The 24,041-nt window shown below is 44.6% G+C and overlaps 1 protein-coding gene across 4 annotated transcripts in view; it reads left to right on the top strand.

Moving 5' to 3' along the window:
* The window catches only part of frmd3 (FERM domain containing 3), a 246,935-nt gene that overhangs the window by 182,013 nt on the left and 40,881 nt on the right, over nt 1-24,041 (top strand). For all 4 annotated transcript variants that reach the window (XM_034170458.1, XM_034170459.1, XM_034170460.1 and 1 more), the window contains 2 exons: nt 6,305-6,373; nt 6,549-6,673. In XM_034170458.1, coding sequence (XP_034026349.1) covers nt 6,305-6,373; nt 6,549-6,673 — 194 coding nt within the window. The remainder of the gene's footprint in view (nt 1-6,304; nt 6,374-6,548; nt 6,674-24,041) is intronic.

Below are 24,041 nucleotides of genomic sequence, written 5' to 3' on the forward strand. Positions count from 1 at the left end.
TCATTTCTTAATAACATTTACATTTACTCTGATGGACTACCCAGCAGTGGGGAATAAGTTTCATTACACTAGAAGTCTTTCAGAAAGCGCTGTAACTAGGTTTAAGGATATGATTCCTTCTTTATGTTCTCTAATGCCATATACCAACACAGTGCAGAGTAGCTACCTAAACTCTGTAAGTGAGATAGAGTATCTCGTCAATAGTTTTACATCCTCATTGAAGACAACTTTGGATGCTGTAGCTCCTCTAAAAAAGAGAGCTTTAAATCAGAAGTGCCTGACTCCGTGGTATAACTCACAAACTCGTAGCTTAAAGCAGATAACCCGTAAGTTGGAGAGGAAATGGCGTCTCACTAACTTAGAAGATCTTCACTTAGCCTGGAAAAAGAGTCTGTTGCTCTATAAAAAAGCCCTCCGTAAAGCTAGGACATCTTTCTACTCATCACTAATTGAAGAAAATAAGAACAACGCCAGGTTTCTTTTCAGCACTGTAGCCAGGCTGACAAAGAGTCAGAGCTCTATTGAGCTGAGTATTCCATTAACTTTAACTAGTAATGACTTCATGACTTTCTTTGCTAACAAAATTTTAACTATTAGAGAAAAAATTACTCATAACCATCCCAAAGACGTATCGTTATCTTTGGCTGCTTTCAGTGATGCCGGTATTTGGTTAGACTCTTTCTCTCCGATTGTTCTGTCTGAGTTATTTTCATTAGTTACTTCATCCAAACCATCAACATGTTTATTAGACCCCATTCCTACCAGGCTGCTCAAGGAAGCCCTACCATTATTTAATGCTTCGATCTTAAATATGATCAATCTATCTTTGTTAGTTGGCTATGTACCACAGGCTTTTAAGGTGGCAGTAATTAAACCATTACTTAAAAAGCCATCACTTGACCCAGCTATCTTAGCTAATTATAGGCCAATCTCCAACCTTCCTTTTCTCTCAAAAATTCTTGAAAGGGTAGTTGTAAAACAGCTAACTGATCATCTGCAGAGGAATGGTCTATTTGAAGAGTTTCAGTCAGGTTTTAGAATTCATCGTAGTACAGAAACAGCATTAGTGAAGGTTACAAATGATCTTCTTATGGCCTCGGACAGTGGACTCATCTCTGTGCTTGTTCTGTTAGACCTCAGTGCTGCTTTTGATACTGTTGACCATAAAATTTTATTACAGAGATTAGAGCATGCCATAGGTATTAAAGGCACTGCGCTGCGGTGGTTTGAATCATATTTGTCTAATAGATTACAATTTGTTCATGTAAATGGGGAATCTTCTTCACAGACTAAAGTTAATTATGGAGTTCCACAAGGTTCTGTGCTAGGACCATTTTATTCACTTTATACATGCTTCCCTTAGGCAGTATTATTAGACGGTATTGCTTAAATTTTCATTGTTACGCAGATGATACCCAGCTTTATCTATCCATGAAGCCAGAGGACACACACCAATTAGCTAAACTGCAGGATTGTCTTACAGACATAAAGACATGGATGACCTCTAATTTCCTGCTTTTAAACTCAGATAAAACTGAAGTTATTGTACTTGGCCCCACAAATCTTAGAAACATGGTGTCTAACCAGATCCTTACTGTGGATGGCATTACCCTGACCTCTAGTAATACTGTGAGAAATCTTGGAGTCATTTTTGATCAGGATATGTCTTTCAAAGCGCATATTAAACAAATATGTAGGACTGCTTTTTTGCATTTACGTAATATCTCTAAAATCAGAAAGGTCTTGTCTCAGAGTGATGCTGAAAAACTAATTCATGCATTTATTTCCTCTAGGCTGGACTATTGTAATTCATTATTATCAGGTTGTCCTAAAAGTTCCCTAAAAAGCCTTCAGTTAATTCAAAATGCTGCAGCTAGAGTACTGACGGGGACTAGAAGGAGAGAGCATATCTCACCCATATTGGCCTCTCTTCATTGGCTTCCTGTTAATTCTAGAATAGAATTTAAAATTCTTCTTCTTACTTATAAGTTTTTGAATAATCAGGTCCCATCTTATCTTAGGGACCTCGTAGTACCATATCACCCCAATAGAGCGCTTCGCTCTCAGACTGCAGGCTTACTTGTAGTTCCTAGGGTTTGTAAGAGTAGAATGGGAGGCAGAGCCTTCAGCTTTCAGGCTCCTCTCCTGTGGAACCAGCTCCCAATTCAGATCAGGGAGACAGACACCCTCTCTACTTTTAAGATTAGGCTTAAAACTTTCCTTTTTGCTAAAGCTTATAGTTAGAGCTGGATCAGGTGACCCTGAACCATCCCTTAGTTATGCTGCTATAGACGTAGACTGCTGGGGGGTTCCCATGATGCACTGTTTCTTTCTCTTTTTGCTCTGTATGCACCACTCTGCATTTAATCATTAGTGATCGATCTCTGCTCCCCTCCACAGCATGTCTTTTTCCTGGTTCTCTCCCTCAGCCCCAACCAGTCCCAGCAGAAGACTGCCCCTCCCTGAGCCTGGTTCTGCTGGAGGTTTCTTCCTGTTAAAAGGGAGTTTTTCCTTCCCACTGTAGCCAAGTGCTTGCTCACAGGGGGTCGTTTTGACCGTTGGGGTTTTACATAATTATTGTATGGCCTTGCCTTACAATATAAAGCGCCTTGGGGCAACTGTTTGTTGTGATTTGGCGCTATATAAAAAAATTGATTGATTGATTGATTGAATATTTGAGGGAAATGGTGATATTGTGTATGTGGAAAAAGTTTTAGATCTTTGAGTTCATCTCATACAAAATGGGAGCAAATTGGTTATGTGCAACTGATGTACATTTAGAAATCATGTAAATATCAATACATTTTTCAATATGTATGTTGATATTTACAGTACAAGTTGACAGAACCTAAAAAAATGTAACAATTTGCTTTCAAATGTTTTAAGTTTATGTGCTCAAAAAATAATATGTTAGTCAAACTTTAGTTAAGTTCACACTCAAAAACATATTCTGTTTAAGTAAAACAAACTTGGCAAATTTCACCTGAATCAACTTAGATAATAAGTTATAATTACTAATAACTAATAAAATAAAATTTTATTTCAATCATTTGCTGCAAGAGACAACAAAATTCTTAAATGTCTTGAACCATAATAATCTGAATTTTACATCCTAAATGCATCAGTTTCCCTTTAAATCACCAAACAGTATCTAAATGTTTGTAACATCATGTTATTTGATGACACTGTCTCAGAAAGCTTTTATATAAATGTGTTATGAACCCACTTTTACCCCTATTTTGTTCTCAAGCAAAGCTCTTGACAGGATTTACACATCAATCTACTTTCAACAAATAAGCTAAATCTGTTTGGCTTAAAAGCTCAAGCTTAAGTAATTGCATATGGCAGAGTTCATTGTGTCACACTGGAATTACTGATTTATGCAACTGCAATAATAAATAAATAGAGTTTATTTTCAGGCAGCAGATCAGATCTTTATCCTGTAGTTCTTTGATAGTGGATTTAAAACCGGTAGGCTGCCGTCATACAATATGTCTAATCACAGATTGACCATTTCACCTTCTATTTCATAAACTAACCATCAGTCTCACTAAACAGATGGCAGACCATAATACAAAGTGGTCCAAAATCACAACTCTCTCAGCACTCAGAATAGTCCAGCTTCTGGTCCTGCTGGTGTTGAATTGCCTGCTCAGCAGTGCAGAAACAGATTATGAGCAGCAAATGCAAAAACTGATAGAAGAAAACTAATTTACAAATGCTTCTATTTATTTTTTGGACATTCCTGTCTTATCCCAGTGACTAACTTGTCTCAGTCCTCATCTTCAGCTTTTACTGAAGGCAGAATCTTTGATTACTGCAGCTTCATAAACACTTTACACTAATTTCACAATTCATTCAGTACTTTTACCAGTCAATATTAATTTACAAATGTCGCTCCAAGTCTGATCAGAAACAATAACATCATATTTACCTGACTAGCTAAAAGAGATTATTTATTAGTACACAGAGAAAACCAGAGGATTAAAATCTCAGAGCTGAAAATATCAGTTGAGTTTAACTCTTAAATTGTTATTGTAACACTCATTCTTAGACCTTGCTGAGGGTTGGACTTGTTAGTCAGAGTTGATCATATTAGTGTTGATTCAACTCTCTGCAGTTATAATTGGACTCACTAAAACTGTCCGTGAGTTGGGTGAGAAATGAGAAAAAAAAAAAAAAAACACATCCCTGAGTTTTCTGTGGTACTGTGATGTCAAAACAGTAACCTCATAATTACAAGGTTGTGAGATCCAAAGCAGCCTGAAATATTTGTCTGTTGTATGTAAACAATGGCCAAACAATTACATTTTATCTACAAGTGGTGTTAAAATACTTTCTACAGCTCTGAAAATGTACTTTCAAATGCCATAAAGCAACACTGCAAGTGTCGGAAAGTTCACACTGTTGAAGAGTTACTATTTTTATACAAAGTGCAACTTTAAACACCGGTGGGAATTATACAGTCAGTTGCCCAGTTCTGGATCATTGCTGGTTCTGGACCACTACTGTAGTATTTGCACCGCCATTTCTCGTAATCAGTGCAAATAAGCTAATACTTGGTACCAATGGAAAGACTGATGTTTTGTCTACAAATGACCACAAGATCAACCGGATCCAGCCATCCTTGTGATCAGTAGAGGAATCAAAACATCAAGTCTCGGTGGTGTGCGCACGTTTTCTGACTCACTCATTCGTGTAAGTGTGAAAGTGACGATCTCTATTAAGTAGCAAAGGTGAGTTAGCCATTCAGTGTCATTGGTTCTAGAGTGGGAAAATACTTACTTACTTGGGTAGAAAATGTCAGTGTGTTATGTCTTGCTGTTTAATTGCTGCACGCATTTATCTCCGACGCGAAAGTTTGCCGGTTGTGGATCACTGAAGCAGCAGCCTCGTGTCTGTAGTTGTGATCTATGTGTACTTTGGGGGTCATCTCAACATCATGAATGGGCATGAATGTGGGGGCTTTTACTTTTTAATTCGGGAGAAATCTCACCTCCACACATTTAAAACCCTCCTTTGCTCTCCATCTCTAACAATATAAATAAAACATGAAGTGCACTAATAACCCTTTAAAAGAAGCATTATTTTGTTCATGAAGGTTGAATGGTGGATACGCGCTGTTTCCAGTTATATACAGTGTAGTACTATAGAGAAATAAGTTGATCTTTTGTTATGAGAGCTCTTGCAACACAGCACATTTATGCTTTTCAGAAATAATGTGGAATCTCAATAAACTTATTTATTGAGAGTGTGTGTGTGTGAATGTGCCCGAGAATGTGTTCAAAACACACTCTTAGGCACAGTGTGTATCATTCTGAATTAGAAGGGCTCCAACCAGATGCCAGGAATACTCCCAAAGTGACAGTGAGTGTCCTGATCCAGAACCAGGCAAAGTGATCCATTTCTGGCAAATAATTGCACCACACATAATGTGGCTTCACACTTTGAGTAGAAGGGCTACACCATCCAGACTTCTTCAGCTAGATAACATCCAAATACCCAATACAACAATAAAGGATATTCAGTTGCATTATGGCTCCGTATAGCGGGACTTTCAAAAAAGTGATCCAGAACTGGGCAACTGACTGTACAAACACAGATCTGGACACATGCACTGGTGCCGCGGATTGCCACATCCACCACATTACTGAACCGTCTCGGGGCCCACATAACAACCACCCAAGCAGAAAACACCTCTCGAAAGTAACCATCTATCTGTAGCAGTCAGATGAAATGTGAGCGTTCCCTTGGCCTTCTGCCACCACTGGGGTCCATAATACTCAGGCATCTGCTTGCTGGAACATGTACAGATAAAGTTGCTGCATGGCCAAAATGTTGCACTTGACATTTACTCACAATGCAAGAGATTCTGCTGAAGTAAACGTTCCACTGACACAAAGTCATTACTCAAAGAGACCGAAGTACCAAAGGTTGCTGGTTAGCGTCCAAGTGTCATTATCAGATAGGAAGCAAAAGGATCCCAAAGTCTTGGACCTTCCTTTCCTTCTCCTACAAAGATATGACAAAGATGTGAATGACACTTTCAACACATACAGATACACTTCTGATACCTGAGTCCAGGAAGTCACTGAACTACAATGATGTCTGGCTATGAAGGCTGGCTCTGATGTCTAATAACTTACAGCAGATCACAGAAAATCTGAGGATGTCCCAGAGAGCAGCCAGTTCAACTGAATCAAACACTTTTGTATATATATATATATAATTATATATAATATATATATAATTATTATTTTATTTTGGGAGATTTGAAACATCCTGTATATAAATGTATTTACAGTGGAAGAGTAGCAAAGGAGGTGATAGAAGCCAGCTCTAAGATTCAAAGAGAGCCTCCAGAAGTGCGCAGGTAAGGAAGTGACTTTACTGCAGGCTTGTTAATTTAATCCTGAAGCCATAATTAACATAAATACTTAATAGCTTTCTCCTTCCTGAACACAAAGAATAAGCTTGAAAACAAAGCAGTAATGCACATGAATCAAATTACACAAATGAATCTGTGGCACTGATGTTTGTGTCTTCAGAGCCCTGTTTGGTCAGAGTCGAAGTTTTAGCTCTCTGAGTCACAAGAACCTCATCATGAACATGGAACCGCTGGTACCTGCACTGCCCTCCACCAACGAATATGAAGACACTGCAACAGACTGTGGTAAGACACAGGAACAGGTGCATGCCCCCAGCACAGGCTGCAAGAAAGTCACAGACACAACCCTGAGACACAGCGTTAATTGAACAGCTGATGCTCCCGTCCCTCTATCACTGTTACTTCTGTGGAGACACCAATCGCAGCACGCTAAAAATACCCTCCCCATGAAGCACCCTGAGGACACCTCTGTGTATGTGTGTATGTGTGTGTGTGTGTGTGTTTGTGTGAGAAACATCATGGAAACAGAGACATAGACCCAAGCTTTGGTTGTCCTTAATGAAACCTTAATTAGAAGCTGTTTATTTGACTCCAATTTGCTGCCTGCTGTCTCTACATGCAGATGCTTATTTTTGCATTTCCTTTATTAGCGAGTGTTTGTTTGAATGTTTAGTGGTTGTGTCATACAGTAGTGTTCAGAATAATAGTTGTTACATGGGAAACAAGGTACCAGTAGATTCAGTAGATTCTCACAAATCCAACAAGACCAAGCATTCATGATATGCACACTCTTAAGGCTATGAAATTGGGCTATTAGTAAAAAAAAGTAGAAAAGGGGGTGTTCACAATAATAGTAGTGTGGCATTCAGTCAGTGAGTTCGTCAATTTTGTGGAACAAACAGGTGTGAATCAGGTGTCCCCTATTTAAGAATGAAGCCAGCACCTGTTGAACATGCTTTTCTCTTTGAAAGCCTGAGGAAAATGGGAAGTTCAAGACATTGTTCAGAAGAACAGCGTAGTTTGATTAAAAAATTGATTGGAGAGGGGAAAATTTATAGGTGCAAAAAAGTATAGGCTGTTCATCTACAATGATCTCCAATGCTTTAAAATGGACAAAAAACAGATACGCGTGGAAGAAAATGGAAAACAACCATCAAAATGGATAGAAGAATAACCAGAATGGCAAAGGCTCACCCATTGTTCAGCTCCAGGATGATCAAAGACAGTCTGGAGTTACCTGTAAGTGCTGTGACAGTTAGAAGACGCTTGTGTGAAGCAAATTTATTTGCAAGAATCCCCCACAACGTCCCTCTGTTAAATAAAAGACGTGCAGAAGAGGTTACAATTTGCCAAAGAACACATCAACTGGCCTAAAGAGAAATGGAGGAATATTTTGTGGACTGATGAGAGTAAAATTGTTCTTTTTGTGTCCAAGGGCTGCAGACAGTTTGTGAGATGACCCCCAAACTCTGAATTCAAGCCACAGTTCACAGTGAAGGCAGTGAAGCATGGTGGTGCAAGCATCATGATATGGGCATGTTTCTCCTACTATGGTGTTGGGCCTATATATCGCATACCAGGTATCATGGATCAGTTTGGATATGTCAAAATACTTGAAGAGGTCATGTTGCCTTATGCTGAAGAGGACATGCCCTTGAAATGGGTGTTTCAACAAGAAAATGACCCCAAGCACACTAGTAAACGAGCAAAATCTTGGTTCCAAACCAACAAAATGAATGCCTCGCAGATGTGAAGAAATCATGAAAAACTGTGGTTATACAACTAAATACTAGTTTAGTGATTCACAGGATTGCTAAAAAAGCAATTTGAACATAATAGTTTTGTGTTTGTAGCATCAACAGCAGATGCTACTATTATTGTGAACACCCCCTTTTCTACTTTTTTTTTTTAACTAATAGCCCAATTTCATAGCCTTAAGAGTGTGCATATCATGAATGCTTGGTCTTGTTGGATTTGTGAGAATCTATTGAATCTACTGGTACCTTGTTTCCCATGTAACAGTAAGAAATATACTCAAAATCTGGATTAATCTTTTTAGTCACATAGCACTACTATTATTCTGAACACTACTGTATGTGGAGCAACTCTCAGGTAGCACTTCCCTTTAAATGTATCATATGCACATCACCGGCATCATTGTTTGTGTATTTACCTTTTTATTACTCTGCATATGGCAGATTTACAGTGACCTCATCGGTCATATTGGTAATGAACTGTTCCTTGAGCCCGTGCTTTAGTGGTCTTTGCAGGCTTCCTCAGTCCGAGACCTGAGTGTGTGTCTCGTTGTGGCTGGTTTGAAGTGAGTCTGTCATCTGTGTGTTTAATTGACTTGAGAGCTCAGAGCACACACCCTGTTAGCTGTGATCATGTGTGTGCCACAGGAGAGAGAGCACATGAGCAGCATCACAGAACTGTGTGCATGTAGTCACGGCTGTGGGGAGATATTTTTGTTAATCCGTCTATCAGCAGACTCACAGCTGAATTTAGACTGGGCAAAGGCTGCTCCTGTAAAAGCTGACTGAAGTAGCACAGGGTTGAACATTTGGAATTTTAAGCTATTGTCCTCAACATATCACCTTTCATAACACTCAAAGCACCGACCTTAAAGAAAAATGCGACAATGGCCATTCAGAGAGTGATGCAAAGTCATTCCAACAGTACCCAAGGATCCCCCAAAGAGACCCAAAACACGTGGCGTGCGGGGAGGACACACTTCCATGACATGCTGATAATCATTGGTTAGACAAGATCACATGAGGACCGCCAGCCACGTCTGAGTGCTCACCTCTCAGCTGATCGCTACCCAGCCACGTACTGACAGCTGAAAATGACGGCTCAGTGCACACAAGGTGTTAAATTAAATACACAGAGAACACAGCCATGACAAGTATATAAATAAATACTACAAGTGCATTCTCAGACTGCAATGACTCTTGAACTCAGATGCAAATTGGATGACATCTTGGAGCAGATGCGTGCCTTGCAGATAAAGTTGAAGATTTTGGAGGCCAGGGAATATACTGCTCAAACCACAACACAGCAGGCTTATCAAGCCTGAAGGACAAATTGCCCGGCTGTTTTCCTCCAGAGGAATGTCTTCAGGCCTTAGTGATCATTTGGCTCTTTTCTTATCTCAACTCACAAAGATAATAAACTGTTTTTATAGGACTGAAGCATGCTCCACTCCCTTCCCCCACCCCCCTCCTACCCCCCATCAAACACCCCCTACTCCGGCTTCTGCTCACGTCACCCTTTCCCCCTTCTGCAGGGGCGGCGGGGCTTTAGCTGCTGCTGATCCCCGTTCCTCCCCTCAAGCTGACGGTGGCGCATCTCATGGTTGCTGCGTGACCTTCACCCACTTGCCTTAATTCGGAAAACGGACTTCTTCAAATTTAGTGCACATAAACAATGTCAAATGTGTATGTGCTGTCTTTAATTCTGATGTGTGCCATTATTACGGTAAACAAGTAATACTCAACAAAAATATAAATGCAACACTTTTGGTTTTGCTCCCATTTTGTATGAGATGAACTCAAAGATCTAAAACTTTTTCCACATACACAATATCACCATTTCCCTCAAATATTGTTCACAAACCAGTCTAAATCTGTGATAGTGAGCACTTCTCCTTTGCTGAGATAATCCATCCCACCTCACAGGTGTGCCATATCGAGATGCTGATTAGACACCATGATTAGTGCACAGGTGTGCCTTAGACTGCCCATAATAAAAGGCCACTCTGAAAGGTGCAGTTTTATCACACAGCACAATGCCACAGATGTCGCAAGATTTGAGTGAGCGTGCAATTGGCATGCTGACAGCAGGAATGTCAACCAGAGCTGTTGCTTGTGTATTGACTGTTCATTTCTCTACCATAAGCCGTCTCCAAAGGCGTTTCAGAGAATTTGGCAGTACATCCAACCAGCCTCACAACCGCAGACCACGTGTAACCACACCAGCCCAGGACCTCCACATCCAGCATGTTCACCTCCAAGATCGTCTGAGACCAGCCACTCGGACAGCTGCTGAAACAATCGGTTTGTATAACCAAAGACGTTCTGCACAAACTGTCAGAAACCGTCTCAGGGAAGCTCATCTGCATGCTCGTCGTCCTCATCGGGGTCTCGACCTGACTCCAGTTCGTCGTCGTAACTGACTTGAGTGGGCAAATGCTCACATTCGCTGGCGTTTGGCACATTGGAGAGGTGTTCTCTTCACGGATGATGCGAAGGAGATGTGTTGCACTCCATGAGGCAAATGGTGGTCACACCAGATATTGACTGGTATCCCCCCAATAAAACAAAACTGCACTTTTCAGAGTGGCCTTTTATTGTGGGCAGTCTAAGGCACACCTGTGCACTAATCATGGTGTCTAATCAGCATCTTGGTATGGTACACCTGTGAGGTGGGATGGATTATCTCAGCAAAGGAGAAGTGCTCACTATCACAGATTTCGACTGGTTTGTGAACAATATTTGAGGGAAATGGTGATATTGTGTATGTGGAAAAAGTTTTAGATCTTTGAGTTCATCTCATACAAAATGGGAGCAAAACCAAAAGTGTTGCATTTATATTTTTGTTGAGTATAATTGTGGACTAATTGCTGTCTGAGGTAACTGGAGTGTAAACATAATTTCTCCACTGTGAGATCAATAAAGTATATCTCATCTCATACACAATTACATAAGATATAACTAAAATAAATAATCACAGAACACATAAAAGGAGAGCGACACTTTGTTCTGTGTGCTGATCAAACAGATGGGTGTATCCGTGCGTGCCGCAGCTGTTGAGATTTCTGGACCTGGATGTCACAGCTGGAGAGCATGTACCGTGTCATGAAGGACATGACCTTACAACTGTCCACCATGGGGCATGTGTACCTGCTATCCTCACGTGGAAATACATAAAAACATATATCACCTTTGCAACGGGCTGCAGTGGCCGCCGCACAGCGTGTACACCGGCAGGACCGTCTGATCATGTGGACACTCAGCTGGCGATCTGAATGTCACGTCACCCACATCAGCTCTGGTCCACATGAAGCAGTGTCCTTTGGCACGCACCTGGGGCAGCTGGGCGGGGCCAGCAGATGTGGACATAAGAGCGCACTGCTTCATTCATGTCATTTCATGACTGTACGTCTATGACCATGGGTCATATACAGAGGAACAGAAAGTTCATACTTGTATTGTCTGCTCAATAAGAGAGATTAAATATTAGAACTTGCTGTGTTTTTAGGGTGTGTGGTTTTTTCTCCAAAGCAGCGGCATGATGTGATGCCACACGCTTCAGCTGCTCGCACTGTGTTCGTGTGCACAAACACAAGCGTGCACGAAACTGTCGCCGCTGTATTGTGCATGCCTGTCCTTCCGTGTGTCCCTCCCGACAACAGATGGAATGTTTTGCAGTTCCCCGTTTTGTTTTTTTGTTTGCGGATTTTCTTCTGGTTTCTGTGCCTTTCGCCCAATGTCGTGTTATGTGTTAAGGTGGCCCTACAGTAAGACCAAGCCTAAAGAGTAGAACCTTCATTCTCCTGCAAAAGTGTCACCTCTCATGATCTCATGACTCCAAAAGCTCTTCCCAAGCATCACTCAATCTCAAAGAATGAGGACCTGGATACATGAATGTTACTGCTGAGATAAGTGAATGTCTTCAAGTTCAACACTTTCACCACATACACTTACACTTCTGATGGGCAAATCTAGGAAGTAACTGAAAGTCTGGATCTTAGCCGTGATCCAATAAAATCAGAAACCCAGACACTTCAACTCCTCACTCAGTTTCTCAAGTGCTGCCCTGTGGGGATCCGTTGAGTATGCAGAGGTCACAGTGTCCTCCATGAAGTCAAAGTCAGTAAACCTTTCCTCACTGACAGCGCATCCCTGTTGAAAACAAGCATTTCCTGTGAAGTAGTCAGATAGTCTGCCCTCTCAAAGTACAACACTCACAGAACCTGAGTATATGCTGACTATGATGTCCAGCAACTTATTGGATGTCCCGCAAAATTTGTAAGGATCAACATTAAAAAGCACTGATGATATTCATGCTTGCATTCAGTGAGGTATAAATATGCCCAAGTAAAAATTTGAAGCTGCACACATGAAATAAATAAATAAATAAATAAAAAGTCCAACAACAATACAAACAAGATTTTTACAGGTTTCGATCCTTTTTAAGACCTTTGCAAACAATGCCTTTTTTGGTGCATGCTGAAATACTGCAAAATGACAACAGGTTTCACTCGTTCTTTTTTCTTGACAGTGATCAGCAGTTTTCCTCAGGCATTTAATGACATTTTGGCTGGTGGTGAATATTTTTGCAAAAAAAAAAAAATCATTATTATTTGTTGTCAGTGTTTGAAAGATAGAGGGAGGAGTAATTCCATGTGCTGCACCCAGCTGTAGCGGAATATAATTGTACCTCTTTTTAAATAGTCAAAAGAGAAAGAAAGAAAGCAAAAGGAATGAGTGGCAGACAGTTATATTGTTGCAGACTGCTGTAAATAAATCCATGTTCTGCGCAGCAGGGCACCAGAGCTGACAGATGTGTCACCATTTTGCCAAGGTCTGGAAGGAGACCCAAACTGTCACCCTCAGATGAGAAGAAATTGGTTAGAATGCTCAGCAACAACCCAGGAATCACCAAGGCTCAGGCCTGCCATGAACTGGAAACTGCTGGAACATCAGCGTCACTTCCCACAGTGAAGTGAGTTTTATATCCCCATAGACTGAGAGGGTGCCAAACAAGAAAGAAGCCCCTGCTCCAAAATCAACACCTTCAAGCCAGACTGAAATTTGCAGCCAAACATGGACAAGGTTTTATGGTCAGACGAGACAAAGACTTTTTGACCACAGTGACAAGAGGTGTGTTTGGAAGAGTAAAGATGAGGCTTTCAAACCTCAGAACACTGTACCATTTGACAAGCATGGTGGTGATAGCATCACACGCTGGGGCTGTTTTGCTGCCAGTGGTACTGGCGCGCTGCACAAAGTGGATGCAATAAAGAAAAAGGGGGACTACTTCCAAAATCTTCAGTGTCACTTTTAAAGAAAAATTAAAGACTAGTCAGTTGAAACGTGGTCGCAATTGGATGTTGCAATTGCAGTGTTCGCTCGTCTTTGCACAACGTCCCGTAATGTACGTGTCTGATGCCAGTAAGGTGGCTTATGTAATTAACTTGCTTCGTGGTGAGGCACGCGCTTGGGCTACGGTGCTTTGGGAGCAAAATTCACGGCTCCTTACCACTTATACTGGGTTTGTGAGGGAGTTCAAAACGGTTTTTGATCACCCTAACAGAGGAGAGACTGCTTCAACAGTGCTGCTGTCAATGCGACAGGGGTGCCGGAGTGCAGCCGAATATGCAGTCGACTTCCGCATCGCGGCTGTGAGGTCCGGCTGGAATAACGTTGCGCTCCGCGCCGCCTTCATAAACGGACTGTCGTCGGTCCTGAAGGAGCACCTGGTAGCCAAGGAAGAACCGCGGGATTTAGATGGGCTTATTGATCTCGTTATACGGCTAGACAATCGGTTGGAGGAACGCCGTCGGGAGCGAGACGAAGGACGTGGCTGGGCACGCGCTGTCCCTCTCCCTTCCGGGTCCGAAAAGGTTCCGCCCTCCCCACGCTCCACAGGCTCAACGCTCCGTGTGGCTACAGCTCCCCCTGCTGACGAAGCTATGGACACGAGCAGGGCCATATTTAGACCACCTAACAGACAGAGGAGGCTGGCCCACGGGGAGTGCTTTGTCTGCGGCTCGAGTGAGCATCAGTTAAGAGACTGCCCCAATCGGTTAACCACCAACGCCCACCCCTAGAAACTGGGCTTAGGGTGGGCCAAGACATTCACGTGGGACATACACATATTTCCACATGACTCCCAGTTACAATCCTGAGCAGGGATTTAACCCTTCAAACCCCAGCACTGGTGGACACGGGGTCAGAAGGGAATCTGCTAGACAGCAGATGGGCTAGGGAGGTAGGGCTCCCTCTGGTGGTGCTCCCTTTGCCATTGCAGGTGCGGGCACTAGATGGCACCCTTCTCCCTTTAATCATGCACAAGACACAACCTGTAACTCTGGTGGTGTCTGGAAATCATCGGGAGGAGATCGAGTTTTTTGTGACTCCTTCTACCTCCTGCGTGATTTTGGGCTTCCCGTGGATGTTGAAACACAATCCCCGGATTGATTGGCCGTCTGGGGTGGTGGTTCAGTGGAGCGAAACCTGCCATCGGGTGTGTTTAGGATCCTCGATTCCTCCCGGTTTACATGCTAAGGAGGAGGTCAAAGTCCCTCCCAATCTGACGGCAGTGCCGGTTGAGTACCACGATCTTGCTGACGTCTTCAGCAAGGATCTGGCACTCACCCTTCCCCCGCACCGTCCGTACAATTGTGCCATTGATTTGATTCCAGGCATTGAGTTCCCGTCCAGCAGGCTGTACAACCTCTCACGACCTGAGCGCGAATCAATGGAGACCTACATCCGGGAATCATTAGCTGCCGGGCTGATCCGGAATTCCACCTCCCCGATGGGTGCAAGTTTCTTTTTTGTGGGCAAGAAAGACGGCGGACTCCGTCCATGCATTGATTACAGGGGGCTGAATGAGATTACGGTTCGCAGTCGATACCCGTTGCCCTTGTTAGATTCAGTGTTCACCCCCCTGCATGGAGCCAGAATCTTCACCAAGTTGGATCTTAGGAATGCGTACCACCTGGTTCGGGTCTGGAAGGGAGACGAGTGGAAGATGGCATTTAACACCCCATTAGGTCATTTTGAGTACCTGGTCATGCCGTTCGGCCTCACTAACGCCCCCGCGACGTTCCAAGCTTTGGTTAATGGCGTCTTGCGGGACTTCCTGTACCGATTCGTCTTCGTAGATCTGGACGATATACTCATCTTTTCTCCGGACCCTGAGACTCATGTCCAGCATGTACGTCAGGTCCTGCAGCTGTTGTTGGAGAACCGGCTGTTTGTGAAGGGCGAGAAGTGTGAGTTTCACCGCACCTCTTTGTCCTTCCTGGGGTTTATCATCTCCTCCAACTCCGTCGCCCCTGATCCAGCCAAGGTTGTGGCGGTGAGAGATTGGCCCCAACCAACAAGCCGTAGGAAGCTGCAATAGTTCCTCGGCTTTGCAAATTTCTACAGGAGGTTCATTAAGGGCTACAGTCAGGTAGTTAGCCCCCTGACAGCCCTGACCTCTCCAAAAGTCCCCTTCACCTGGTCGGATCGGTGCGAAGCCGCGTTCAGGGAGTTGAAACGACGGTTCTCGACTGCACCAGTTCTGGTGCAGCCCGACCCTGGCCGCCAGTTTGTGGTTGAAGTGGACGCCTCTGACTCAGGGATAGGAGCCGTGCTATCCCAGAGCGGAGAGACCGATAAGGTTCTTCACCCGTGTGCCTACTTTTCTCGCAGGTTGACCCCGGCTGAACGGAACTATGACGTCGGCAACCGAGAACTCCTTGCGGTGAAAGAGGCTCTTGAGGAGTGGAGACACCTGTTGGAGGGAGCGTCTGTGCCGTTCACGGTTTTCACTGACCATCGGAACCTGGAGTATATCAGGACCGCCAAGCGGTTGAACCCCAGGCAAGCCCACTGGTCACTGTTCTTCGGGCGTTTTGACTTCCGGATCACCTATTGCCCCGGGACCAAGAACCAAAGATCAGATGCCTTGTCCCGGGTACACGAAGAGGAAGTCAAAACAGAGCTGTCGGATCCACCAGAGCCCATCATTCTGGAGTCCACTATCGTGGCTACCCTCACCTGGGACGTGGAGAAGACCGTCCGGGAGGCCCTGGCACGGAGCCCGGACCCTGGAACTGGGCTGAAGAATCATCTGTACGTCCCACCAGAAGCCAGGATTTCTGTCACGGTTCCAAGCTCTCCTGTCATCCAGGGGTGCGAAGGACCGTGGCAGTTGTCCGGCAGCGCTTCTGGTGGGCGTCTATGGAAGCCGACGTCCGGGAGTATATCCAGGCCTGCACCACCTGTGCCAGGGGCAAGGCTGACCACAAGAGGACCCAAGGACTTCTCCAGCCACTTCCGGTGCCTCATCGCCCCTGGTCCCATATCGGCCTGGATTTCGTCACTGGCCTCCCACCGTCCCAGGGCATGACGACCATCCTCACGATAGTGGACCGATTCTCCAAGGCGGCCCACTTCGTGGCCCTCCCGAAGCTCCCAACGGCCCAGGAGACTGCTGACCTCCTGGTCCAGCACGTCGTCCGTCTGCATGGGATACCAGCTGACGTAGGCTCGGATCGTGGTCCCCAGTTTTCCTCTCAAGTCTGGAAGAGTTTCTGCAGAGAACTGGGGGCCACCGTGAGCCTCTCATCCGGGTACCACCCACAGACGAACGGACAGGCAGAACAGGCCAACCAAGAATTGGAACAGACCCTCCGCTGTGTGACATCCGAGCACCCGATGGCCTGGAGAACCATCTGGCCTGGATCAAGTATGCACATAACAGTCAGGTGTCTTCTGCCACCGGCCTCTCCCCGTTTGAGGTGTGTCTGGGGTACCAGCCCCCATTGTTTCCCGTGGTGGAGAGAGAGGTCGGTGTGCCCTCGGTCCAGGCCCACCTGCGGAGGTGCCGTCGGGTGTGGCGCACCGCCCGTTCTGCCTTGTTGAAGGCCCGGACGAGGGCTAAGACCCATGCAGACCGCCGGCGGTCCGCGGCCCCTGCATACCAGCCCGGGCAGGAGGTGTGGTTATCAACCAAGGACATTCCCCTGCAGGTGGACTCCCCCAAACTGATGGACAGGTTCATTGGACCATTCAAGATCGTCAAAATCCTCAGTCCTATTGCAGTGAAGCTCCAGCTCCCGGCTTCACTGCGGATCCACCCTGTTTTTCATGTCTCTTGCATTAAACCACACCTCACCAAACCCCTCTGTGCTCCCGGTCCGGCGCCGCCTCCTGCCTGGATCATCGACGGGGAGCCGGCTTGGACAGTGCGCTGGCTCCTGGACGTCCGTCGAATGGGCTGGGGGTTCCAGTATTTGGTGGACTGGGAGGGGTATGGACCCGAAGAACGCTCCTGGGTAAAGAGGAGCTTCATCCTGGACCCGGCCCTCCTGGCCGATTTCTACCGCCGTCACCCGGACAAGCCTGGTCGGGCGCCAGGAGGCACCCGTTGAGGGGGGGGTCCTGTTGTGTGGGCTGCCAGAAGAGGAGGTACTGCTGGCCCACCACCAGAGGGCGCCCTGCCTGAAGTGCGGGCTTCAGGCACGAGAGGGCGCTGCCGCCACGGACACAGCCGGGGGTGACAGCTGTCACTCATTATCTCATGCCAGCTGTCATCCATCTTCACTACATCGTTCCACTCCATAAAAACCGGACGTCATCTCCACCTCGTTGCCGAGATATCATCTACCTGTGAAGGTAATATTCTCTGCCGTAATCTAAACTGTGTCTTAGTCTGAACTCTTTTTGCAGCCGCTTTCCTGTGGTGTGCCTTATCTGTGAGTTTGGCGTTTGGTGTAATCAGCGACGGCTTCGCTTCACACCCCAACCAGATAAGTGGTTAGACAGGAGCTGCACGAGTGTGTTAGAGGTGGAGGTGGAATCCCCACCATTGTTGTTACTGGGTGTGCACGCACCCACGTCTTACTGTTTTTGCTCCTCGCCAGCAGTACCAGATCCGACATTCGGAGACGGTGGCCACCTGGGGACTCGGGACTTGGTGGCTATTCTCCAGGTTCGGTGGCGGAGGAAATCGTGTGGTTCTGGTTCTTCTCAGGACAGACATCTTCTGTCTTCGAGCCTGCCCACACGTCACCTTTGTGGATTGACTGTTTTCATAAATTCTGTAATCCTCTGTGTTTTGGTTGTGCTCTTTCACAACAGGAAAGTGTTCATATTCGACTCTTTCATTGTCCGTTCATTTATGCCCCCTGTTGTGGGTCCGTGTCACTACACTTTCCCAACACAAAACCCTCTGGGTGCTGTGGAGATGGGACACCTATCCAATGGAGGGCCATGTGCAGTCTGAGGACCATCTAACTGCAATTTATATATTCTGATGGTGGCAAAACAGGATCCAAAACTATTTGAGCGCATATGAGGGAACCTCAAGATGGATCTGGCATGGCAGAGCCTGCTGGTATGGCCTACACCTGCCACGTATAATAATATCCACCTCCAGTGTCTAACTTTGTAGGAGATATGACATGGAACTGTTGTGCCAGGCCATGACAACATTAATAAAACAATGGCCCAGGAGTGTTTCACTGCGCAGGATGGGCGTGGAGCCAGGACCGCAGCCTGTGGTTACAAGGCTCTCACTCTGTTGCTGTGTGCTGTAATCAACCACACAAAAATAAATCCCATGTGTTAATCCAACCATCGCGGTGTACAGAGTTGTGCTGTGCCACTGAAGTGAGCCAAAACAAAAAAAAGAAATTAAAGTTCCCTAGATAGGCTGCATCTGACGCATGGGGCAGCATGGCCCACTGCCAGCAGTGTCCAGTAGCTGGCAACGGCACGCACGTTTGCCCCACGCACACACGTGCCACTCGCACACATGCACACACATAGCTGCTCATTCAGCCGTTGTGACCACACACAAACACCCATTGATCATGTCATCAGTCCAGCTCTGCTCTACACACACACGCATGTGAGGTCACTAGCAATGGGAAGTGGAGAATGAGCGCAGATGTGATTGCACGAGTGAGTGAGTGACCAGCATGGTGCGGTCACTCACATAGGGTGTGAGTCCGGTCCATACGGTGGTTGTACTCCGATGTTCAGTACCAGCAGGTACTGTGCAAAGGAAGGAACACAGCGCTCCCTCCCACTCTGGTCCCGTGTTTGCCATCCAGATGTTTGGACATTGGGCAGTCTTCAGCGCCTTTTATGGCCATCTGATGGCAGTCTGTGTCGTCTACCTGTTGTCTGCATGCGGTTTGGATGCCATTGTGCAGGTGCGGACAAGATAATCTGGATGAGATCATCTGGATGCGTTCTGACACTGCTGACCACGCCTCTTTTCCTCTGGACTGCATCCGATTATGGCAATATTTGCCATGTCTGGCTGGTTCCTGCACATTCTTGCTATGTGTGACGGGGCTTTAAGCTTCTGGAATGCCCTTACCAAAGCCCTGTTAGATAATATCTGTGCTAATTCTTTATTTTATGTTACCTATCAACTATTTGTGTTATTTGCTTGGAAGGTCTGAGAAATATGTTAGATTTTACGCTATCATGTGTCCAGGGGAGACCACCCCCTGTTGGTGAGAGCCAGTAACATTAGAAATGTGAGATTAAACAACACCCACTGTTAACACCCTCACTGTATAAAGGTGTTGTACAAGTTACTTCATGTGCCTTTCACAAGATGGACACTGTCTGTGAGGGTCCCAGGCCTGGTTTCTAACATGACCTTGAATAAACTCAAAATGAGGAATACAATGGTTTGGTTTTTGGTAAGGGGCAGAATTTTACATAAAAGAACCAGGTAGAAATAACAGCCCCAACCTCAACCCTATTGAAAATTTGTGGACTATGCTTAAAAGCTGGGTCCTTACCAGAAAACTAACCAATGTAAATGAACTCTTCCCGTTCGGGCAAGAAGAATGGTCTAAAATCCAACCAGAATTATGCCAGAAGCTTGTTGATAGCTACCAAAAGCATCTGGTCGAGGTGCAGCTTTAATGGGGGTTAATATGTCTGCGCTTGTATGTATCATTTTGAGCGTGTGTGGAGGGAAGATCTGAAATAAATTCAAACTTGTGCAACCAGTTGTTGTTTTTGTTTGTTTGTTTGTTTGTTTGTTTGTTTTAGTCAGTAGTGATGTATCCTGTGCAATCATTACACCCAAAAGAAGAGTTCAAAGACATCATTAAAAGTCCAAAATTACCTTGACATTATATAAACATCCAAGCACAACTATAAATTCCTTTTTAAGGTGAAATAATTATTTTGATGATGTTTGTATTCATATAAATATGTAATCCCCCACGGCTGGAATGTGCTGGAAAAGATGGAAAAGGGACCTTGTGTTGTGAAAAGTGTGATGACACGGACCCACAACAGGGGGCGTAAATGAATGGTCAATGGAAATACAAAGTAACACTTTTAATGTTGTGAAATGTGCACAACGGATACAGATACAATTCAATACTACGGTCAATTATAAAGTTGGTGTCGTGTGGGCAGGCTCGAGGATAGGAGACGTCCGTCCAGAGAAGAGTCGGGACCCACACCATTTCCACCGCCAACGGATCTGGAACACTCCAGAGCTGCCAAGTCCTGAGTCCCCAGGTGGCCACCGTCTCCAGCTGTCAGATTGGGTACTGCTGGCAGGAAACAGAAACAGTCAAGAGTGGGTGTGTGTGCACACACCCAGTAAAACAGTCAGCTGATAATTCCTGGTGGAGGGAGAAAACACCACCTCCTTATCTTACTACTTCCTCCGGTTATCCGTGCAGACTCCACTACACAAGTGTAAGAGTGAAGAGTGGAGAACACCAACTCTTACCACTCCCTCCAACTCGGCTGTCAGTGGAGAAGCTGCAAACTCAGAAGGTGCAATAGCAACCAGCACAGATGTGAAAGACGTCACAACTTAACTTTGCTGAATAATATGGCTGAGTGTCTACCTGAACGGTTTAGATGATTTCTCGGCAGAGGTGTGGTGTCTTCTCCAGGCTTTTATGGGTGAGGCATGATGAGTAGATGAGTGACAGCTGTCAAAGTTCCTGGTGCTCCTGGCGGCGACTGCGCCCTCTGGTGCCTGAAGCCCACCTTCAGGCAGGGCGCCCTCTGGCGTTGGGCCAGCAGTACCTCCTCTTCGGGCAGCCCACACAACACCTTGAAAGTGCTTGAATTTGACATTAAAAAGGTGTATAAACCCTGAATTTAACATGGTCACAGTTAACCTTTCAGTTAGTGGATTAGCGGTTATCAAAGCTAACTTTCAGGTTACCTGTGTCCTATGTAGCAGATGTCTGTTTCTCACAAAGCTGGACCACATTTGAAGTCTACAGGATCACAGATTGAATTTGGTTTATCATTAGAAATAATGTGTGGCTGCCCTTCACCCCAGCACTTTAAGCCCTTTGAAACATAACTCGGAAACCACACAAAGAATGAAAATGTTCAGACAGACCCCCTAACATCAGTACACTGTGATTTCTGGGTGCCAGCCTCTTTTCAGGACCAGCTTTTATGGTGGATGTCAAAATTTGAGAAATTCCAGACGCTTCTCTGACATTTTCTGCCAATAAAACACCAAGGAACCATCAACCTTACCCCTTTGCACAAACATTCTTTGAGTGCGAAGGCCTACAAGTCCAATCAACCAACTCCCCCTTTAATCATCAATGGAGCCACAGTGCCCCCTACTGACTGTGGAAGCAAGTGCTTTCCTGGACTGAACAAAAATAGCTGAAAATATTTTTCTTTCCTTCTTTCTTCTGAAAACTAGAATTATAGCATAACCATTACAGTTGTTGTCATGCATGTGGAATGGGTTAATTTTACCTTTAATCAATCAATCAATCAATTTTTTTTTAAATAGCGCCAAATCACAACAAACAGTTGCCCCAAGGCGCCTTATACTGCAAGGCAAGGCCATACAATAATTATGTAAAACCCCAACGGTCAAAACGACCCCCTGTGAGCAAGCTCTTGGCTACAGTGGGAAGGAAAAACTCCCTTTTAACAGGAAGAAACCTCCAGCAGAACCAGGCTCAGGGAGGGGCAGTCTTCTGCTGGGACTGGTTGGGGCTGAGGGAGAGAACCAGGAAAAAGACATGCTGTGGAGGGGAGCAGAGATCGATCACTAATGATTAAATGCAGAGTGGTGCATACAGAGCAAAAGAGAAAGAAACAGTGCATCATGGGAACCCCCCAGCAGTCTACGTCTATAGCAGCATAACTAAGGGATGGTTCAGGGTCACCTGATCCAGCCCTAACTATAAGCTTTAGCAAAAAGGAAAGTTTTAAGCCTAATCTTAAAAGTAGAGAGGGTGTCTGTCTCCCTGATCTGAATTGGGAGCTGGTTCCACAGGAGAGGAGCCTGAAAGCTGAAGGCTCTGCCTCCCATTCTACTCTTACAAACCCTAGGAACTACAAGTAAGCCTGCAGTCTGAGAGCGAAGCACTCTATTGGGGTGATATGGTACTACGAGGTCCCTAAGATAAGATGGGACCTGATTATTCAAAACCTTATAAGTAAGAAGAAGGATTTTAAATTCTATTCTAGAGTTAACAGGAAGCCAATGAAGAGAGGCCAATATGGGTGAGATCTGCTCTCTCCTTCTAGTCCCCGTTAGTACTCTAGCTGCAGCATTTTGAATTAACTGCAGGCTTTTTAGGGAACTTTTAGGACAACCTGATAATAATGAATTACAATAGTCCAGCCTAGAGGAAATAAATGCATGAATTAGTTTTTCAGCATCACTCTGAGACAAGACCTTTCTAATTTTAGAGATATTGCGTAAATGCAAAAAAAGCAGTCCTACATATTTGTTTAATATGCGCTTTGAATGACATATCCTGATCAAAAATGACTCCAAGATTTCTCACAGTATTACTAGAGGTCAGGGTAATGCCATCCAGAGTAAGGATCTGATTAGACACCATGTTTCTAAGATTTGTGGGGCCAAGTACAATAACTTCAGTTTTATCTGAGTTTAAAAGCAGGAAATTAGAGGTCATCCATGTCTTTATGTCTGTAAGACAATCCTGCAGTTTAGCTAATTGGTGTGTGTCCTCTGGCTTCATGGATAGATAAAGCTGGGTATCATCTGCGTAACAGTGAAAATTTAAACAATACCGTCTAATAATACTGCCTAAGGGAAGCATGTATAAAGTGAATAAAATTGGTCCTAGCACAGAACCTTGTGGAACTCCATAATTAACTTTAGTCTGTGAAGACGATTCCCCATTTACATGAACAAATTGTAATCTATTAGACAAATATGATTCAAACCACCGCAGCGCAGTGCCTTTAATACCTATGGCATGCTCTAATCTCTGTAATAAAATTTTATGGTCAACAGTATCAAAAGCAGCACTGAGGTCTAACAGAACAAGCACAGAGATGAGTCCACTGTCCGAGGCCATAAGAAGATCATTTGTAACCTTCACTAATGCTGTTTCTGTACTATGATGAATTCTAAAACCTGACTGAAACTCTTCAAATAGACCATTCCTCTGCAGATGATCAGTTAGCTGTTTTACAACTACCCTTTCAAGAATTTTTGAGAGAAAATGGGGTCTAATAAACATGTTGGTGGTTTGGATGAAGTAACTAATGAAAATAACTCAGACAGAACAATCGGAGAGAAAGAGTCTAACCAAATACCGGCATCACTGAAAGCAGCCAAAGATAACGATACGTCTTTGGGATGGTTATGAGTAATTTTTTCTCTAATAGTTAAAATTTTGTTAGCAAAGAAAGTCATGAAGTCATTACTAGTTAAAGTTAATGGAATACTCAGCTCAATAGAGCTCTGACTCTTTGTCAGCCTGGCTACAGTGCTGAAAAGAAACCTGGGGTTGTTCTTATTTTCTTCAATTAGTGATGAGTAGAAAGATGTCCTAGCTTTACGGAGGGCTTTTTTTATAGAGCAACAGACTCTTTTTCCAGGCTAAGTGAAGATCTTCTAAATTAGTGAGACGCCATTT

Source organism: Thalassophryne amazonica, chromosome 5, assembly GCF_902500255.1.
Source record: "Thalassophryne amazonica chromosome 5, fThaAma1.1, whole genome shotgun sequence".
Taxonomy (NCBI): domain Eukaryota; kingdom Metazoa; phylum Chordata; class Actinopteri; order Batrachoidiformes; family Batrachoididae; genus Thalassophryne; species Thalassophryne amazonica.